Source organism: Cyprinodon tularosa, unplaced genomic scaffold (assembly GCF_016077235.1).
Source record: "Cyprinodon tularosa strain WSP-4 unplaced genomic scaffold, ASM1607723v1 ctg38, whole genome shotgun sequence".
NCBI lineage: Eukaryota > Metazoa > Chordata > Actinopteri > Cyprinodontiformes > Cyprinodontidae > Cyprinodon > Cyprinodon tularosa.
This window is the reverse complement of record NW_024039096.1, coordinates 1,584,290-1,606,120: the sequence shown is the minus strand read 5'-3', so window position 1 is coordinate 1,606,120 and position 21,831 is coordinate 1,584,290. Positions and strand designations below refer to the sequence as shown.

At 34.6% G+C, this 21,831-nt stretch overlaps 3 protein-coding genes across 3 annotated transcripts; 1 reads left to right on the top strand and 2 right to left on the bottom strand.

The window, feature by feature from the left end:
• Positions 1–7: 7 nt before the first annotated feature.
• On the bottom strand, positions 8–3,035 carry LOC119791047 (interferon a3-like). Its single transcript, XM_038296883.1, has 5 exons — positions 2,904–3,035; positions 2,737–2,820; positions 1,290–1,439; positions 200–277; positions 8–106 (listed from the first exon to the last, which is right to left on the bottom strand). The coding sequence occupies exons 1-5, from the start codon at positions 3,033–3,035 to the stop codon at positions 8–10; spliced, it is 543 nt and encodes a 180-aa protein (XP_038152811.1).
• Positions 3,036–14,562: 11,527 nt separating this feature from the next.
• On the bottom strand, positions 14,563–15,531 carry LOC119791038 (interferon a3-like). Its single transcript, XM_038296873.1, has 5 exons — positions 15,400–15,531; positions 15,227–15,316; positions 14,963–15,112; positions 14,762–14,851; positions 14,563–14,669 (listed from the first exon to the last, which is right to left on the bottom strand). The coding sequence occupies exons 1-5, from the start codon at positions 15,529–15,531 to the stop codon at positions 14,574–14,576; spliced, it is 558 nt and encodes a 185-aa protein (XP_038152801.1). The 3' UTR covers positions 14,563–14,573.
• A 5,092-nt stretch (positions 15,532–20,623) lies between these two features.
• Positions 20,624–21,570, top strand: LOC119791039 (interferon a3-like). Its single transcript, XM_038296875.1, has 5 exons — positions 20,624–20,755; positions 20,839–20,928; positions 21,043–21,192; positions 21,304–21,393; positions 21,475–21,570. The coding sequence occupies exons 1-5, from the start codon at positions 20,624–20,626 to the stop codon at positions 21,568–21,570; spliced, it is 558 nt and encodes a 185-aa protein (XP_038152803.1).
• The last annotated feature ends 261 nt before the right edge of the window (positions 21,571–21,831 follow it).

The window sequence follows — 21,831 nt, the reverse complement described above, 5'->3', positions numbered from 1 at the left end:
GCGGTTTTCAGTTAGCGGTGAACAGAGAGGAAACCAAGTGGTCCACTCTGAATAGGTGGACTTTGATTTCTCTCCTGATCAGCTCCGAGGCTTCAGTGCTGTGGCCCTGATGGTGATAAAAAAAATAATCATATCAGTTATTTTTGAAAAAATAAATCAGGCTCCAAGTTGGACCCTTTAATTAGAGAATGAGGCTCACCATTTGTCTAAATATGCCATGTGAAAGCCTCTTAAAGTATGTGTGCAGCCTCCTGTTTGGTCTCCATTCTCCTCCAACCTGAGAGAAAAAGATAATTATTTTCTTATGCTCATTTAATCGTAAAGTCAAACCACACAGGGATTCATAAAGATTTTTATGACACTAAGATCACACTTTCTTTTATAGAGCAACGTGGCACAAAAATATGAAGCAAAAAATAATGCATGTTTTTCAAACTTTTCTAAAAATACAAATCTGAAAGGTGTGTTGGGCATTTACATTTACCGCCATTACTCTGATCTACCTGAGCAAAATCCAGTAGAACCAGCTACATTGGAAAGTAAACTAATTAACATATGAGATAAGCCTGTGACTCTGGAGGAGCTGTGACTTTCCAAAGCTTAGCTGGAGGACAATTAGCTGGGAACCCACTGTTAAAAGAAAGCTATAAATCCTGTGTAACAGGTTATTTACAACAGAAAACAAAGCTTCTTCTGCTCCATAAACACAGGGTGCTTTTTTTCTGCATGCCTTGCAAAACTGGTCAACTGGTAAAATTGTGTTGAAATGGATTAAGCTAAATGCAAGAAAATCCTGGAAGAAAATGATGAGGTCACAATTTCTGGATGTCATTTTCTTCCCACCAGACAACAGGCCTGAAAAATGGGCTGGTACAATGGGAGGGTTTACATCTAAAGTTTTTTATGTGTTAAAACCGTATAGCAAAAAGAATTACAGTCATATTCATTGAATTAGAACATATATTCTGATGTTAGTTAGTTACCGAAATAATATTAGAATCAATGGTAAGACTTGAAAATTGTTCAAATTGACTGTCCTGGCTATGTTTTTAGGAGAAACCAACAGCCATTTTCTTCTATAGAGATTCAAACGACTTGCAGCTCTTATATATATACTGTTTTGTATTTTTTTCCCTCCACAATAATGTCATTTGCTACTGTGTCATATGGAATCCCATTATTTTACATTAATTTTAGAGGTAGTAATGTGACAAAAAATGTATAAAAATATAATAACTAGGTATGTAAATATTGTGGCAATATAAACCAACCTCACCAAGTGTACTTACACAAGATTGGAGTTCATCAGCCTGTTTGTTGACAACATTGAGAAAATGCTCCACTGTGATCTCCCCCCATGATGAATAGCTGTCGTTTTCCACAATTAGGGCGGACACCTCCCTCAGGATCTGAACTGTGAAGGCAAGTTTACCCTCAGCCTGGAAGAAAAAGGAGCATTAGCCCATGTAAATAATAAACAGATGTTGGTAGAGAACAGAAACAATGTACTCAAGTAATAAGACAACTTGAGCATGTCAGGAATCAACTTTGTGTGGTCTGTTTTTGTGTTTCCTTTCCTCCTCCACCAGGTGGTGCCCCGTCCTTATTGGGTCTCCCTGCACACCTGCAGCTCATTGCCTCATTACCTGTGGAGTTCTCTTAAGCTGCTGACTGCTACTACCTCGACGCCAGAGTATTTGCCAATACAGGGTACTCTAGCTATGCTTAGTTTAGCAGAGTCTAACCTGAGTTTTTGTTTTGCCAGTTTTGGGTTCTCTAGCCAAGCTGAGTTTTGCTGAGCCAAACTGAGTTTTTGTCAACCAGAGTCTTAACTTTGTTTTTGTCTTTGCTTCTCGGCAGGAAGTCATCCTGCAAACTGGATTTTTTCGGACCTTCTCTCTCTGGAGGGATCAACTGAGCTTCTAACTAAACTGGGGTTCCAAACAGGAGGCTTGGATCCACTTTCCCCCAAGAGGTCGTTTGAGCTTCACACTGAGCAAAGGTTTCATCTGCACCACAGCCCGTTCAAGTACCGCAGGAAATCTGAGTGGCAGTCAGCTTCTCCGTTCACCAAGGAACAACTGCAGTCTGAGTAAACCCCGTCCCCCCAGCACCAAACAAGACAATCACTGGAACATTCCACGCAGACTGGTTTCCATAAAGGACACCTTTTTCTGGAGAAGTTAGTCTGCAACCAATTCCTCCAATTCAAGCCAAAGAATTTAATTTCCCACTGAGCCTGAACTAACCGCAGTGTCTTCCCCTCACCTTCCAGTTCCTGTTTGACAGTGTTCTGAGCAGCACTGGATTCATCACTATATTCTTAATAAACCTGTTAAACTTTTCCCTGGTCTGTCTGTTTTGGTCTTCTGCATTTTGGGTCAGACCTTTAATTAAATCAAGACAGCACACATTTTTTGTTCAAGTAAAATAATAAATTGTCTAACTAATTACTTAAGAAATAAAAAAAGGTTATTTCAAAAAATGGCTATTTCAGTACTGAGTAACTGTTGCATCATAACATTTGATTTAATGTTTAGAACCGGTAAAGTCTCTCTCTCTCTCTCTCTCTCTCTCTCTCTCTCTCTCTCTCTCTCTCTCTATATATATATATATATATATATATATATATATATATATATATATATATATATATATATATATATATATATATATATATACACCGTTTACTTTAATGTTCACCTGATATAAAATTGTAGTGGGCAGATAACTTACAGATGTTCTAGAGGCCTGGGTGTACAGGTGATGAGGGAAAGGCCAAATGCTCGCCTGAGCATCCTGGTTGGTGTAAGGGTAAGTCTGCATCGTAAAAAAGACAAAAAATAAATGTATAGCAACTTAGATAACCAACAGCCATGTTTGAAAGAATAAAACTTAACTACCAGCATATCCAGCAAATTTAAAGAGCTTTGGCTGTACTGTCGGAACTTATGGTCCATCCACCTGCAGCTCAGCGGGGAGGATGCGCAACACAAAGAGAGAAAGACACAAGCGAAGAAAATCCTGCTGGACATCTTGATTTATTATTTTAAAAATGAGTAAAAATGAATTTTCTCTCTGTAGGAAGCAGCTTCAGGTGTCTCCTGGTGGTCTATTGGAGCTGACCTAATGCGGCCTATTTAAATCAGAGCGCAGATATTTCATTTTCCAGTACGTGCAATTAAACTCGGAACGTCAGTGCGTCACCATATCAGTTTGGATCATTTCACATTCAGTTAAGAAGGCTTATTGATGACTAATTTCAATATATTTATAGAATGAGCAGAATCAGACAGCAGTTATTCTATAAGGTTTACAATGGGGTTAAAAATACAACAATGTTGACAACTAAAAAAAAAACTATATATATATATATGTTTTATCATAAATATGATGTTTCTTCACTGATGTGAGTTTATTTTTTATTTTATATTGAACGTGTATTTTGTGGCCCAGCTTTGGTGACACAAAAAAGTGGAAATCCACAAAGGCCAAAGATGCACCGTGGACTTATTTTACGCAGGCAAAAGAAAAAAGGTACCAGTTAACTCCTTTAGTTTTGTCAGTTTATTTTTTCCTCAGGCAAGCAAACAGAAAAAGACAAACATTTTCTCCATGTTTCTCTTGCTGGTTATACCATTGACTGCCTATTTATAAAAAAAAAAACAATTAACCTAAATTAATCATAACTAACCAAAAATAAAGGAACATGACTAAATAACCAAAGAACATAATCTCACAACAGATATCAAACAATAAAGTAAAATAAACTTAGCTAGATTATGCACAAAAACATTTTTTTAATTATTAACAACAAATATTTGGCTTTATAGTGTACAATTACGTTCACACATTATTGATATATATAACCGTTTTGGGGCATTTTTCATGTTAAATGCAGCGCGGCTGAAATAAACTGCAAAGTGTGTATATTCTCAATAATTGGCCCTTATGTTGCCATAAATGGGAACTTGCTGTAAAGAAAATGAAAGCGACTGAGGTCTCTGATGCGCTCTGACGCGCCTTCCTTGGAATTCGTGCAGCGATATTTCAAGTTATCCCTCCTGAAACATGCAGCGAGAATACAAAAACCATAATTCAAGGAATGGTTCCTCCTTTTTATTAAGAATACATCAAATAGCAACGGGGATTTATTTAAAAAAAATTGCATTGTTTGTCTTTGTTCACTTATAGGCTATTTTGGTTTGATTCATCAGATCCCATGACATTTTTAAAGTCATTGCAAAAACTTGAACTTTATTCATTTCTTTTAGTTTTGGTGTTATTCTTTAAGCCTAATTTGAAAATGAAAAATGAAACATTCATCTTTTTTTTTTAAACTAAACTGATCTAAATTACATGAAAAGACCCCATCAGAGTCCACGCGCCCCCTAGTGCTGGAATAGATTGATTCACCTCCACTTTCAGATTAACCCTCTGATGCATGAATTATGAAAGCCTTGATCAAGATTTTTTTCTCAAGGTTTTTTCTTATTCTTAGGACATGAAAATTTTTTTTTTAACTTTTTTTCCCCAAAAATATTGTTGTTTCATGAAGTTACAGATATGTCCACTGGAGTGGACTATGCGCACATGAGAACTTAATTTAAAATATTATGAATTTATTAAAAAAAATAATGATCTAGTATTCTGTTGTAAAAAATGCAGACCATTGATTCATTTTATGCTTTGAAAAATATTTCAACATGTTTTGTTTAATTTTTTACATTATAAAGGCACAATGTTAAGAACCGAATAAGGAAACCAGTGACACTCATAGCTTACTGAAGTGACTGAAATTTCTCAGGATCTGCTGCTGCCTTGAATGTCTCCTGAAGTGTACTTAGTTAGGGTCTTACAATGGGGAGCCTATATGTGTTTGCTGGGCGGTAAGGTTTCACAATAAAACCATAGAATTAAAGAGATATTTACTTTGTAGTAGCTGTCCACTACAGTGACCACTATGCACCAGAGGGTTAAAAGTACTACATATTGTTTATTTTCAGCATAATTTAAATCAAAAGTAAAAAAAAAAGGCTTAAAAGCTTCTCAGATTAGTATTAAGCTGCTGTTAAAGTAAAGTAAAATATATTCAATGATTTATCTGCATCTAAAAATCTCCATTGGATCTTATTAAAATGGTAACAAGTAAAACATGACAAAAAGCAGTTGTTACTTGTAAACATTCTTACAGATAAATACTGTTACCCAGCCAGCGAGCTGTGCTAGGCACCATTTGGGTTACAGATGGGCTACATGTGGGACCCATAAAAAGCCCAGACAGTACATTTTTGAAGTGTTAATGTCAAGAACCGAGGACAGATGGACCCAGTTTTTAAGGAGAGACAGTCAGTAGGAAAGTTAAAAAAGGCTTATTAAATTAACAAAAACTAAAGTGGAGCTTTGGGTCGTGGATACTGCAGGATGGGGAGCGGGGCACTGCCCAATGACAGACACTCTAGTTTAACAGTCCAGTCCAAGAATGTCCCCAAGTGCTGTAGTCCCAGAGGTCATGCTGGAAGCCGATCCTGGTCAGGGATCCAGAACAGACAGGAACAGACAGGGACAGGATCCAGATCAGGCAGGAACAGAACAGGTGGCAGATCCAGACTTCCAGGCATCCACAAGCTCCCAGGAGGGCTCAGAGTCTGACTGGGACCAGAAGCAGGTGGTCATGCACAGGAGCAGACAGGATCAGGTGCAGATGAGCAGGCTCAGTGGAAGAGGGTAGCCGAGACAGGACGTGGAACCAGAACTTGATGCAGGACTTTAAACTGGTCTCCTCCCCAGAGCCAGGCTTACTGAGATAAACTCTGAACCTCCCCATATACAGAACCAAAAACCCAAAGGACTCCGCGGGGGAGGAACAGTGGACGATCAGGAGACGAGACAAACATCCAGGATCCAGGACATGAACCATGAAATAAAACTAGGCTAACAGAAAGAGAAGTAATGATCTGGCACTGAACGCACAGGCTGAACTGAATATAACCAAGAGGAAACAGGTGAGAGGAATAAACTATAATTGAGGCAGGAAGGGAAAACGACAGGTGAAAAGAATGACTAATTAAGGGAGAGCAAAAAGGCCAGATCATGACAGTTAAAGTAACACTTTAAGAGTGCATTTGGTCCCACTCGAAATTAGTGTTCAATTAGATCTCTACGTAGTGTATAGTTTACTCCAGTTGTTGTTGTAATAACTCAAAAGGAGTCAATGTACTTTGACACTGCATATTTAACACTGTGGAATTTACTGTGGATGTGGTTTGCATGGTTAAAGGTCATAACTGGGTAGAGGTCATTGGGACCCATATAGACCCATATAGATTCAACAAAAAGCTTAGGGAACAATAAGGGTACATTATTAAGACGTGGGATAAGTTAAAAAAGAATATCTCCCTACTAAGCTATGTAAAAAAATTGTTCAAGAACAACAGAAAATAAAAAAAATTGAATTGACATATTTCCAGGGTTACACTTGAATGCACAGCAGGGGTATAATATTTGCTTTTTAACTGAAACTAAATAAATTATGAAACTCAATTTAGGTTTGCATTTACTTGAATCTCTGCTGTTTTGCCAAGTGGCTTAAAAACTGGATGATTGATCTTTCTGTAGGTCTTTTGCTAAATAAGATTTCTTTTTGTGTGTTTCATCACAGCAGTGACTTCTGCATTGCTCCTTGCAATGCTCTCTCCACATAAGCCCTATTCTGATAAAGATTAAAAAAATTTATCAATATTTACTCAAGAAGAATCAAAACATACATAATATACAGTTAATTTAATTATATTATTAGTATGTTTAAGCAGACGATTTTACTCTTAATCTGTTCAGTTGAAGTTTGTATATTTGAGGTAAAAAATATTCGTAAAATCAACACAACATTGATTTGAATGTTATGTTTCTTGCCTTTAATTAAAAAATTTCAGGAGTTTTGTTTATTTTTGATCTCAGGTGAAACTGAAGCAGGGAGACAAGGATGATGCAATTCATTGATAAGATCATTTTCAACCAAAAAGTTTAGCTATAACTGCAGTAAACACAAAAAATATGAATAAAATTGTTTGCAAATAGTTTACTAATATAGCAGTCTTTTTAAAAACTAAATAAATAATTCAGCCAGGATACTGATGTGTTCAAAATAATTGCTGTCAAACTAAACTAACCAGAGTTATCACTGTTTTTTGTTGCAATTCTAATTACCAAATGATAAAAATACATTTCTAGTAACTGTAGATAAATTTTTAAAAACAACAAAAAAAAGTCCATATTCATTCTATGCATGCTCAGAATGTATCCTTCCATCCATTATCTCTTGCTTATGGAAGCTGGTCACAGGGACCGACTATCCGAACTAATCGGCTGATCACCGTTCAGCAGGAGAATTGATTACAGCAAAGTTTTCTTTACAGTTCTGCCTGAAAGTGGATCACAGTTGATGGTGCTCATGTCCTCATTGAATCTAGAAAGTTTTCTTTTTTCTCTCATTTTCACTTTGAATTGTCCTGCCGCTGAAATGTTCATTATTATATATAAATTGCCTTACCTTTAGCAAAAAACAACTATGCTACTTGTAACATACACTTTTCCCTTTATCTTTTTTTAGTTTTTTTTTTAAACAAAATTCTCAATAAATGCGATTATTCTTTATATCAACCTGTAAAATGCATTTTTTTTTTACCAAAAAAGTTTTTCTCACCTTGATGCTAAATGTCTTTTCCACCAATTTTTTTTAACCAGTGACTTTGATCTAGTTTTTTTTTTTTTTTTTTTTAACAACAACAGATCATTTAAACTGCAGCATACTAATTTCGCTTTTAATTTCTGGAAACAAACACCTTGGGGAAAAAAAGCAAAGGAATCTAATATGCGGCAAGGGAAAGAGTCAGAGGCTGAAGTCTTTTTCTGTGTTTTTTGCTCATATCAATGATTTTGTTAAACACACCTGGAATAAATTCGGAAAATGCTGTTCGGGATCTTTCTTGTCTTGTTGGAGAAAAATAAAACACAGTAACACACTGCATAAGCCCAGTTGTATTGGTGTGTGGTCAATTCATTTCTGGAAATAAATACCTAAGTGAAGAAAATCAAAGGAATCGGATCAGCTCAATAAGCGGTACGGGAAAGAATCAGCTAATTATCTGGGAAAAAATGGTTAAAAGAAGTAGAGAATACAGGAAAATAACTCAGTAGGTTGATTTCCCAGGGAATAAGGAATGGCCTAAATATCAAACATCATTGAAAATAAACTCATAAATTATGACAATATTCCTATAGCCATTGCATATTCTAGAAAAGTTTTCATGTTAATGATTTGTAGAGTTGCTTTTCTAACCAGGATGAAACAAACAAATTTCATTGTCTAAAAAAAACCTTCATTTATTTTTTCAATGACAAATATAAGAATGTAAATATTCAAAGAACATACATGATTACAATAAATAACAATGAATGAACAATAAAAATTTATATAAAGATATACTTTTCTTAAGAATAATACTAAAAAACAGTATAAATAAAATAAATATAAAAAGTATGAATAGTTAGTAATACATACCAAAAGTCAAAACAACAATATAAATAGATAAATAATCTAGATAATTTCTGTAAGATCTCTATGATTTTAGCTGCTGAGTACAGTAGAAACCAGGTGGTCTGCTTTCATTAGATGGACTTTGATTTCCCTCCTGATCAGCTCCCAGGCTTCAGCACTGTGACCCTAAAGACACAAACATTTGATCATCATTATTACAACATGCAGCTTTAATAAAACTTGATGAGCACAGCAGCAGATCAACAATAGAAACTGACCATTTTCTTCATGATGTCATGCGATAGTACAACACATTCGTTAATAATCATTTACAGTGATGCAGTGATGCAATACACAAACAGCTGGAAAACACCCAAACATGTTGTCCTTCATTCATAATTTTACATTTCGTATTACAAAACAGATTTATTTATTCAGCAGAGTTTAGTTCTGCTTATTGTTTTAAGTAGGATTATTGTCATTTAAAGTCTCTCTATATGGTCTATTTATAATGACCCACCTGTCAAGGCCACGTCCTGTCCGTATTTAAATAAAAAATAAAAAACATTTAGAGTTCTCCTGTAAAATCACATTTCCATCTTGTGCCTTAAAACGTGCAATGTGGAACTATGTTTTATTTCCTCCCAATACTTTAACCGTGTTTTTTTTTAACTTAAAACACCATATTTAGAAGGCTTACTCTAGACACTAAACAAAACTGACAAAAACACGCAACAATAAAAAAAAAAAAAACAAAAAAAACACGATCGTTTCAGAAAATGTTCGATATCTTAATTAAGACGACAAAGCCTAAAAAAATTACCATCATCCACATTTGATTCTCACGTCTTTCCATTTAATCCCTTATTTAATTATAGTATTTAAAGAACAACATTTAATGTCGTATTAGAGTAAATATTAAGCCTATTCCTTTTATAAACATTGACAGCAGCCTGAGAAACATCTCCATCTGATTATCTCCAAGTTTTCTTTTGTCTTCGCTGCTGCTTTTATTTTTATAGCGATCAAACTGTTTATTAGACTGTAAGCCATTATTTTAGCGTTAATATTTCTCTCCTTCAAACAGATTTACAGCATCTCACCTCCTGCTTAGTTTTCTGCTTCTCTCCGCCGCTCTGTGTTTTTTTTAGGTGTGGATTTCGGAAAGTGAAATCCGCGCTCTGATATAAAAGCTCCTCTGCTGCTCTGCTCCAACACAACCACACCAAGACACATCTGAGCTCATACAAAGAGGAATTATTAGATTTAGACTTAAATACAAAATCAAGATGCTGAACAGGATTTTCTTGGCTTGTGTCTTTCTTGCTCTGTAGCCTACTGCGCATGCTCCCCGCTGAGCTGCAGGTGGATGGATCAGAAATTCAGACAGCACAGCCAGAACTCATTAGATCTTCTGGATGGGATGGTAAGAGATCAGATTTTAATGCTCGTTGATGTTTGATCTGATTTGTAAAAATATGCTTAATTTCTGATGTGTCTGTGCTGCAGGTTAATAACAGCACTAACAGCACTAAGGATGAAAAGCAGAGCGCTGTGGCCTTCCCTCATCATCTGTACAGCCACGTGTCCAAAGCATCAGTAAGTCCTCCTCAGCTGCATTCTGCTCACAATCAATCATTTGATCAGAGATGGAACAGCAAGGATTTCTGCAGTCAGCATCTCACAGTCCTCCTCTTCTTCTTCTTACAGGCTGAGGGTAGCAAAAGAGTTTGTAACAGAATGATGAAATTTCACGAGATTTTGAAAGTAAGATAGATCGATACCGCGTTTTTAAAAATCAATTTGATATCAGCATATGAAAATATATTTGAGCATATTATTTTTCAAAGTGTCAGAAATGGAGAACAAAACTGCTATTTTCAATGACTACTTATTTTTGTCTAGCTTTCACATCAGTATCGATATCGGTTATCGGCTACATGAGTTTTAAAATATCGGCATATCGGATATCGGCCAAAATCCCAATATCGTGCATCCCTAGTTTATACATCATGTATTACTTCGTACAAAAGACATGCAAGCTATAGAGAAATAATAATTAAAGGATAAGCAAGAGGTTTAGGCCTATTTATTTATTTGATAAATAATGTTAAGTAATAAGTCTGCAAGCTGAATCTATAATTGTATGTAAGCGGATTAAGTCGTTTGCTATAGTCATTGTCTCCAACATGGTAGACCAATCCTTTCATGATAAAAATACATAAAGGAAAAATAAATGAGTCATAAATATGAATCATTGGCAAAAGAAAGTCTTGAAATTAAAATTCAAGCCATTGTACAACAAACTGATAAAAACTACATATATTTTTTTAAAAATGATCAGTTATTTTTGATATATTAATAAAAATATTTAATTTTACCTGCTCTATTTTATCTGTGGACTGCTATTCTAATGTTTTATTCGAACAATGAATATTTAATCACTGAAATGCTGTGTTTTCTATGTAGCCATTTATTTCAAGTAAATCAAGTGCTGTTTTATTTTCCTAAACATGTTCATGTTCTTTCTTATTTCCTTACCACTCAGATATATTTAAAACATGTTTTCCACCATTTATATTAGTTTGTAATTATTGCCTTTTAATACTTCTTAGATTTTCTAATCCAAGTGTTTTCCCTCAAAAAATCTCAAGTTAATTTTGGATCCCAAAAAGCGCAATATTTCGTTTTTTATCCACATTTTTTTTTCTTTCTCTTTTTGCCCGTTCTCTCTCTTAATTACATTTGTTTTTCAAAACCAATCACATAAGCACACCCATAATTTTTGAAAGACTTTTCTATTTCCCATGGTACCTAAATGCAACAGCTGGCAATCTGATGTTCAGCTGCTGTGTAGAGCAGACAGTCATGATTCCAGCCCTCCTATCATATGAGGCCACGCCCCCCTCACCAAATATAGGCCAGAAGTTAGAAGCTGAGAAAAAAAAAAATCTGCAATCTTGAAATGCTGGATCTTTTTGGATTCTCTGACTTCCTAATATATATTCTGTAAAACAGGTAGTCTTTCTAATGGCCACTGGGTCTAAGTGTGTGTGTGTGCATGACTGTATTTTCCATCTTTGAAAAAGAAGCTTAGTCAGTCACTTAATATTGTGGCATTAAATTTGTCTCTGATAATAACATAAAATTCAGTGTCATATTTGATAATGTGTGAGTTACATTCTAATTAAACTCAATTCCAATTTATATGGTTTCTAGAATTTCCTTCTTTCAAGTCTTTGATATTTCAAACATTTCTAAACATCTTGTCCAGGGTTGATGCTGAGAAACTGTTAGTGCATTTGTTATTTCAAGGCGGGACTATTGAGATTCTTTGATATCAGAAGGTTTACCAAATGTAGTTAAAAGCCTTCAGCTGATCCAAAACACTGCAGTCAATGTTCTTATAACAAAGCCAGAGGTTTGTTTGTTTTTTACTTTTAAATAGGGTCATTGGGGAAAAGAATAAAACATAAAAAAAAAAAAAAAAGGATAGCAACAGTGGAAGTGTTCATCATTACATATATCAAGAGAGGCAAAAAGCCATTTAAGCTTTGGAGACACCGATTTAGCAGATGAAGATTGTCATCTTATCTCAATATGGATGAAGCTAAAGATGTACCACGTTATTTTTCAATTACCGTTAAAGTAAAGTTCTAAATTTAGAAAATGATATTTATCTAAGAGACCAATCAGGTGCAGATCTTGTGTCATCACATATTATCATACAAAACTGATTAGGTACTATATCTTCAGAAGAGGGATCATAACAGGTGTTTGGACCAGTTCTACTGGCCCCTGTTGGGCCCTGTTTAAAATCACCCAATTTAAAACTTTGCTGTTAAGATTACTTCATTATTTTTGATCTGTGTTGTTGCTGTGCTGCACACCTGGACCCTCACTGGAGAATATACAGCAAATGCAACTTCCTGCTGCTGTAGCTCCAAAGTAGACAGAAATGCCAGTGGCTGAAATGCAAAATGTTAACCCTCCATTGGACACACTTTCTGAGGTGCTGGAGTATGAGGAAGGATGAAACCAGGCTAACTCCCAGCAAGACATGGTATTGAATCTGTATTTATCATGTTTTATTGAAATTCACAAAATGGCTAAAAACTGATATTGAATATGATTCACCATGAAATTAATAACTTCAAATTTGTACATTAAATTCTATCATTTATCTACTTTTCCTTTGTATTTTTATTTCCGCTGTTATTGCCTATAGGAGCTTTCTTCTGGGTCTCTTACACGTTTGTGTTTTAGAAATCCTCAATGATGGTGATTGAAACTGGAGGCAGCTAGTTTGATTTCAGTTGTCATTTAGAATAAAAATAAATATAATTTAAAGGGTTATAAAGTTAGCAATTGCTCCAGAGATACATAACTGGTTGGATGAATAAATGAAAAAGCATTGGCTGTTGCAGACCAAACTTAGTGCAACTATATATGGTTGCTATCATCATGTTGACTTATTCTGATTTCTATTTTTAACAATAAAAACACTATAATCTATTTTTGACGCAAAGAAGAAAGATTTAAAGTCTGCTACTTTTTAATAATATATGTATTAACATACTGAAGCAGCCATTTAAGCTAATATGAAATGGATAAACTGACAAGGAAATTATGCAGACAAAGCTGGAGAGCTTTTCCCTGTTGGACTACCAGCCAGGTTAATTACAGCAGCTGCAAATGCTAAAATGTGCCAGTGGCCAGGAATCTAGGAATACAGATGTTCAAGATGGGCCTGTTTTTTAGTGTAGTCCTGTTTCTCTGACTGTGACTAACTGGATGTGCTCTCTTCATCCTCTGATATGGGAGCTGGCTCGGTGCTCGTCTTCCTGGCTGTGTGTTTCCTGGACCGAGCCGCCTTTTACAGCTGCTATTTGGATCTCTGCTTCTGTCTCCTTGAACCCCAGTCGGCCTCAGCAGATGGCCGCTCAAGTTGATTCTGGTTCTGCTGGAGATTCCTTCCTGTTAAAAGGGAGTTTTTCCTCTCCACTGTCGCTACAAGCATGCTTAGTGTGAGGGATTGCCTTAGAGTCAATGAGTCCATGCATAGAAAAAAAAAACTTTGAATCAATTTGACTGTATGAGTCCAGTGAACTGTAAAGTGCCTTGAGATTAAATGTGTTGTGAATTGGCGCTATGGAAATAAACTGAATTAAATTAGATATTCCAAAAAATGTTTTCATATTAATTCCTTCTGGAATTGTTTTTATAACCAGAATGAAACAAACATATTTCCTTGTCTTAAAAAACTTCCTTTATTTTTTTTATAACAAATATAAGAATATAAATATTGACAGAATATCCATGAATGCAATAAGTTACAATGAATAAACAGTAAAAGTACACATAGAAATATAGTTTTACACACAGTAAAAGGCAATAATAGAAATATAATAAGGGGTGAGAAAATAAGAATAATACTAAATAAAGTGATTAAATAAAATAAATATAAAAACTATGATTAGTTAATACACAACAAAAGTTTAAAAAAAATTATAAATAGATAGATAATCTAGATAATTTCTGTAATATCCTTGCAGCGGTACCATGAAAAATGTGGAAAGATTTAAGGCCTATGAATCATTTTGCAAGCTGTTGCATATTCTAGAAATATTTTTTTTATGTTAATGACTTATAGAGTAACTTTTACAACAAGGATGAAAAGAACACCTCTCTTTGTCTAGAACACAATATTTTTTGCTTGCACTTCCACATCAAAGTTAAATAAACTACAGTAATAACTAAAAATAAATATGCAAAAAATGTAGCAAATATATTAAAAACCTTTCCACATTATTGAAATCCATAATAGAGAGAAAAATGATACTGAGGTAGCTAAACAAATAAAAATAAATATAAAAATATATTTTAAAAAAGTAAAGCTGAAAAAAGTACCAAAAAAAAACAATAACAATTAAAAGGTAAACTGAATAAATAAAATAAATACCATAAAAAGTTTGAATAGTTACAGCAATATAAATAGATAAATAATCTAGATAATTTCTGTAATATCTCTATGATTTTAGCTGCTGAGTACAGTAGAAACCAGGTGGTCTGCTTTCATTAGATGGACTTTGATTTCCCTCCTGATCAGCTCCCAGGCTTCAGCACTGTGACCCTAAAGACACAAACATTTGATCATCATTATTACAACATACAGCTTTAATAAAACTTGATGAGCACAGCAGCAGATCAACAATAGAAACTGACCATTTTCTTCAGGATGTCATGGGATAATCTCTGGAAATACATGTGAAGCTTGGTGTTGTGCTTCTTCTTCATGTGGGCGTGGCCTTTAATCTGAAAGAATCAGAGAGTCAAGTTTCAAAATAATCATTTCTACATTTTCTGTAAAATGTTTGCAACTGTTATAAATTAAATATAATCATAGGAGAATGAAAGGGAACTTACGCATGAGTGAAGTTCATCAGCCTGTTTGTTGACAACATTGAGAAAGTTCTCCACTGTGGTTTCATGCCATGATGAAGAGCTGTAGTCATCCTCAAACAGGGCAGAAATCTCCCTCAGGATGTGGACTGTGAAGGCGAGTTTACCCTCAGCCTGTAAGAAGAAGAAGAAGAGGAGGACTGTGAGATGCTGACTGCAGAAATCCTTGCTGTTCCATCTATGATCAAATGATTGATTGTTAGCAGAATGCAGCTGAGGAGGACTTACTGATGCTTTGGACACGTGGCTGTACAGATGATGAGGGAAGGCCACAGCGCTCTGCTTTTCATCCTTAGTGCTGTTAGTGCTGTTATTAACCTGCAGCACAGACACATCAGAAATTAAGCATATTTTTACAAATCAGATCAAACATAAACGAGCATTAAAATCTGATCTCTTACCATCCCATCCAGAAGATCTAATGAGTTCTGGCTGTGCTGTCTGAATTTCTGATCCATCCACCTGCAGCTCAGCGGGGAGCATGCGCAGTACAGAGCAAGAAAGACACAAGCCAAGAAAATCCTGTTCAGCATCTTGATTTTGTATTTAAGTCTAAATCTAATAATTCCTCTTTGTATGAGCTCAGATGTGTCTTGGTGTGGTTGTGTTGGAGCAGAGGAGCTTTTATCAGAGCGCGGATCAGAAATCGAAACTTGGAAAAAACACAGAGCGGCTTTCGGAGAGAAGGAGAAAACAAAGCAGGAGCTGAGAATGAAATGTGGATGATGGTCATTTTTTTAGGCTTTGTCGTCTTAATTAAGATATCGAACATTTTCTCAAACGATCATGTTTTTTTTTGTTTTTGTTTTTTAATTGTTGCGTGTTTTTGTCAGTTTTGTTTAGTGTCTAGAGTAAGCCTTCTAAATGTGGTGTTTTAAGTTAAAAAACACGGTTAAAGTATTGGGAGGAAATAAAACATAGTTCCACATTGCACGTTTTAAGGCACAAGATGGAAATGTGATTTTACATTTACAGAACTCTAAATATTTTTTATTTTTTATTTAAATACGGAAAGGACGTGGCCTTGACAGGTGGGTCATTATAAATAGACCATATAGAGAGACTTTAAATGACAACAATTCTACTTAAAACAATAAGCAGAACTAAACTCTGCTTAATAAATAAATCTGTTTTGTAATACAAAATGTGAAATTATGAATGAAGGACAACACGTTTGGGTGTTTTCCAGCTTGTATATTGCATCACTGCATCACTGTAAATGATTACTAACTGATAGCAGCATGTTTATAATAGCAGCCAATCAGGGAGAGAAACTGAAAGCGCATCTGACGACACAACCAATTAGGATTCCCCATGTTAGAGCTGCACCAAGACTGTTGTTTTAGTTATTTTGACATTCAAATTAGAATAAATAATCACAGGCCTAATTGAAATATAGAAATAAACAAAAAGTCGATCCGCTTACAAATAATTCAAGTTGGTAAAGAATAAGCTTGTAAGTTACAGACTTATAATTTAAACAATTACATATGCCACATCTAGAATAGAGCATGGCTGTAAATAGATAAACACATCTATGGTCTAATTCGTGTGAATTTTTTTTGACAAAGCTTCCTCAATATTTGAAAGACCGTGGTTTTCACAACTAGTGCAACCTAAATATTATTTCATCATGAATGAATTGGATTCAGAACAAACTGAAATAACTGGTTGTGGTTGTTTTAAACCAAGCAAGGTGCAGTTATTGAAGTGAAAATGAAAGCAGCTCTGACGTGTTTTGGTTAGTGTCTGCATTAAGCCTTCTAAATATGGTGTTTTAAGTTAAAAACGCGGTTAAAGTATTGGGAGGAAATAAAACATAGTTCCACATTGCACGTTGTAACGAACTATGGAAATGTGATTTTACAGAAGAACTCTATTTTTTTATTATTATTATTATTATTTATTTTGTGTGTGTTTGTGTGTGTTTAAATACGGACAGGACGGGGCCTTGGCAGGTGGGTCATTATAAATAGACCATATAGAGAGACATTAAATGACAATAATCCTATACTTAAAACAATAAGCAGAACTGGACTCGCTATTTAGCAACAGGTTACAAAATCTGCTGAATAAATAAATCTGTTTCGTAATACGAAATGTAAAATTATGAATGAAAGACAACACGTTTGGGTGTTTTCCAGCTTTTCGTATATTGCATCACTGCCTCACTGTAAATGATTAACAGATAGCTGCATGTTTATAATAGCAGCCAATGAGGGAGAGAAACTGAAAGCGCCTCTGACGACACAACCAATTAGGATTCCCCATGTTAGTGTTGCACCAAGACTGTTGTGTTAGTCATTTTGATATTTAAGTTAGAATAAATAATAATTTAAAAAAAATGGTATGAGAGTGAGATGGAAAACATTACCGATGTTTATTTCTGTATTTTTCATCTTTTTTTTTTTTTTACTTAAATATTAAAATAACTAGGCCTAACACAACAGTCTTGGTGCAGCTCTAACATGGGGAATCCTAATTGTGATCGATTTTAATTATGATGTAAACTGATTAAATCAAATGCCCAAAACAACAGTCTTGTTAGCAGGCAGCATTGAGCAAGACTGTTGTTTTGGGCATTTAATTTAATCATTTTACATCATAATTAAAATCGATCATAATTAAGGCCAGAGGAGGTTATGTTTTTGGGAGAATCCACATCATAATCTGGATAAAGGATTTTTATTTTTTTAACATTCTCTCACGTGGTGAGATAGGGATATTTGGCGGAATAAGCAAACCGTTGGTATTTTATTGAAGAAAAAAAATACAAGGACATAAAACGTTGTTGGTTTGTAAGCAGGATCAATTTAAAAATATATGAACGGATTTTATAAAAAAAAATGAAATAAAATATCAGAGGTGTGCCTCGTGCCGAGAAACAAAATCATATAAATTCGGTAATGATTTAGGCCATCTGTGAGTTTTAGGTATACACTGCAAAACGATCTAGAAATAAGTAAAATAAATAAATAAATAAATAAAACTATTTTAAATTTAGTCTATTTACACTTTGAAGAGGTAAATATGATTTGCCAATGGAATGAGATATTTTACTCTCAAAATAAAATAATTAGATAATATGCACTTGAAATAAGAAAAATACAAATGTTTTTTCTTATTTTAAATGTAAATTGTCTTGTTCCATTGGCAAAGTGTCTCACTTAAGTCATCAATTCAAGAAAAAATGCGCTCATTTTAAGAAAAAATTATTTATTTAGATCTACTTTTTTTGCAGTATGCAAGTCCCAATTTGGAGCAAAATGTGCTGAAAAATATAGAACTAAACCAACGGCTAGATTGTGTCTACAATAAAGGTATCCTAAGCTTGCAAGTTAAAGAATTGTTGTTGTTTTTTTAAACACATGAATGTAAATGGATAATGGCTTCAGATAAATAAACACACCTCTTATTGATTCTTTAATTGATATTGTCTGTTTCCCTAAGAAGTCACATGGCCCATATTTGATGAGTTATAAAAGCCTACACATCAATTTAGGCTACTGCTGTTTTTTCAACGGAATATTTGAATTAAACCTTTACAACTTTATTTTTATTATTTAAACGTTTTCAATGCCGCTGTATAGGCCTAGTTAGCTTAGTAAATAAACAGAATTTAAAGCGGTATAACATAACAAATATCGTGAAAACATTTTCTCTTACTTGAGTTTCAAAATGCTAAAAACTAGACTATGATTAATCATCTATGTGACCTGGAGGGATTTACAGAAAGAAAGCCACAAAAAAAAAAAAAAAAAAAAAGAATTGCAAACAAGTAGTGCAACATAAATAATGTTATTGAAGTGAAAATGAAAGCCGCTCTGACGTCCATTCCTAAGAATCCAAGTGAGGACAGGATGTGCGCCTCCTGGTCAATGCGCCTCACATAATGTAGATCAGAGAAGTAAGAATTCAGCAGCAGAGATAATATCTGGATAAAGTTGTTTTAATTTTTCTTAGAGCGTCTTAGTCCGAAAACCAGCCGTAAATGGGTTATATCTATTAATAATTTTAAGTGCGTTATATATCCCTATACTCGAGCTATACCGAAATATAAATGAAAGAATGAACAAGAGGTGTGTTAAATTATTCGAAGCAATGCTCTATTCTATGTCCTTTTGTTAAGTCTGAAAGCTGAGTCTGTCCTTTAATCTAAGTGTATTAGTCTTCTATATTATAGGTAATTGTTTTACATATGGTATCACTGCGAGATGGAAGGCATAACCTGTTGTTTATTTCTATTTTTTTAAATTATTGTTTATTCTAACTTAAATATCAAATTGACTAAAACAACAGTCTTGGTGCAACTGTAACATGGGGAATCCTAATTGGTTGTGTCGTCAGAGGCGCTTTCCGTTTCTCTCCCTGATTGGCTGCTATTATAAACATGCTGCAATCAGTTACTAATCATTTACAGTGAGGCAGTGATGCAATATACGAAAAGCTGGAAAACACCCAAACGTGTTGTCCTTCATTCATAATTTCACATTTTGTATTACAATTCATGTTTATTTATTCAGCAGATATTTTGAAAATTTGCGCAATAATGAGTTTTTGTCATTGTTTCAAGTTGGATTATTGTAATAATACACGAATACCACATGGTATACTCTCTATATGGGCAATCTGCCTCAATAAAATTTCGTGTCATTATTTAACAATGAAAATTAAACGTTTTTAAATTCTCCAATAAAACCACCTTTCCATTTAGTTCCTTGCAACGTGCATTTCGAACCATATGTATTTCCTTCCAATAATTTGCGCGTCTTTTTATACTTAGCAGGCCTACCCCAGACACTAACCAAAAATTACAAAAAGAAGAGCAATTAGGAAAAAACAAGGATCGTTTCAGAAATTTTTCGTTACATTGATTAAGACGGCAAAGCCTAAAAAATGACCGTAATCCACACACTGCAAATACAGTCTAGATATAAGTAAACATGTCTGTATTTAACCTTAAATTAACCAGATAAATAAGAAGATTTGCCAATTGAATTAATATTTTCTCTTAAAATGAGATACTTTGGAATAAGACAACGCGTTTGTTTTTTCTTATTTTATATGTAAATTGCCTTATTCCATTGACAAAGTGTAGCCTATCACTTAACTGCTTAATTCAAGAAAAAATGCTCTTTTTTTAAAGAAAAATAAACTTACTTAGATTTTAATTATTTCCATTTCATTCACACGCCTTTCTGTTTAATCTCTTATTTAATTATAGTATTTAAAGAACAAAATTTAATTTCGTATTGGAATAGATATTAAGCCTATTCCTTTTATAAACATTGACAGCAGCCTGAGAAACATCTCCATCTGATTCCACGATTTCTTTTGTCTTCGCTGCTGCTTTTATTTTTATAGCGATAAAAATCTTTATTATACTGTAAGACATTATTTTAGCGTTAATATTTCTCTCCTTCAAACAGATTTACAGCATCTCACCTCCTGCTTCGTTTTCTGCTTCTCTCCGAAAGCCGCTCTGTGATTTTTCAAGGCGTGGACTTCGGAAAGTGGAATCCGCGCTCTGATAAAAGCTCCTCTGCTCCAACACAACCACACCAAGACACATCTGAGCTCATACAAAGAGGAATTATTAGATTTAGACTTAAATACAAAATCAAGATGCTGAACAGGATTTTCTTGGCTTGTGTCTTTCTTGCTCTGTACTGCGCATGCTCCCCGCTGAGCTGCAGGTGGATGGATCAGAAATTCAGACAGCACAGCCAGAACTCATTAGATCTTCTGGATGGGATGGTAAGAGATCAGATTTTAATGCTCGTTTATGTTTGATCTGATTTGTAAAAATATGCTTAATTTCTGATGTGTCTGTGCTGCAGGTTAATAACAGCACTAACAGCACTCAGGATGAAGAGCAGAGCGCTGTGGCCTTCCCTCATCATCTGTACAGCCACGTGTCCAAAGCATCAGTAAGTCCTCCTCAGCTGCATTCTGCTAACAATCAATCATTTGATCATAGATGGAACAGCAAGGATTTCTGCAGTCAGCATCTCACAGTCCTCCTCTTCTTCTTCTTCTTACAGGCTGAGGGTAAACTCGCCTTCACAGTCCACATCCTGAGGGAGATTTCTGCCCTGTTTGAGGATGACTACAGCTCTTCATCATGGCAGGAAACCACAGTGGAGAACTTTCTCAATGTTGTCAACAAACAGGCTGATGAACTTCAATCATGCGTAAGTTCCCTTTCATTCTCCTATGATTATATTTCATTTATAACAGTTGCAAAAATTTTACAGAAAATGTAGAAATTATTATTTTAAAACTTGGCTCTCTGATTGTTTCAGATTAAAGGCCACGCCCACATGAAGAAGAAGCACAACACCAAGCTTCACATTTATTTCCAGAGACTATCGCATGACATCCTGAAGAAAATGGTCAGTTTCCATTGTTGATCCGCTGCTGTGCTCATCAAGTTTTATTAAAGCTGCATGTTGATCAAATGTTTGTGTCTTTAGGGTCACAGTGCTGAAGCCTGGGAGCTGATCAGGAGGGAAATCAAAGTCCATCTAATGAAAGTAGACCACCTGGTTTCTACTGTACTCAGCAGCTAAAATCATAGAGATATTACAGAAATTATCTAAGTTAGTCATCTATTTATAATGCCATTTTGACATTTGTCGTGTATTACAAAGTATTCATACCTTTTATAGTATTTATTTTATTTATTCTTTTTATTTAGTATTATTCTTATTTTATCACCTCTTATTATTATTATTAGCATATTTTTGTACTTTTTTCAGTTTTACTTTCTTTCAATATCTTTTTATACTTATGTTTATTTGTTTAGCTCCTTCAGTATCTGTTGGTCCTCC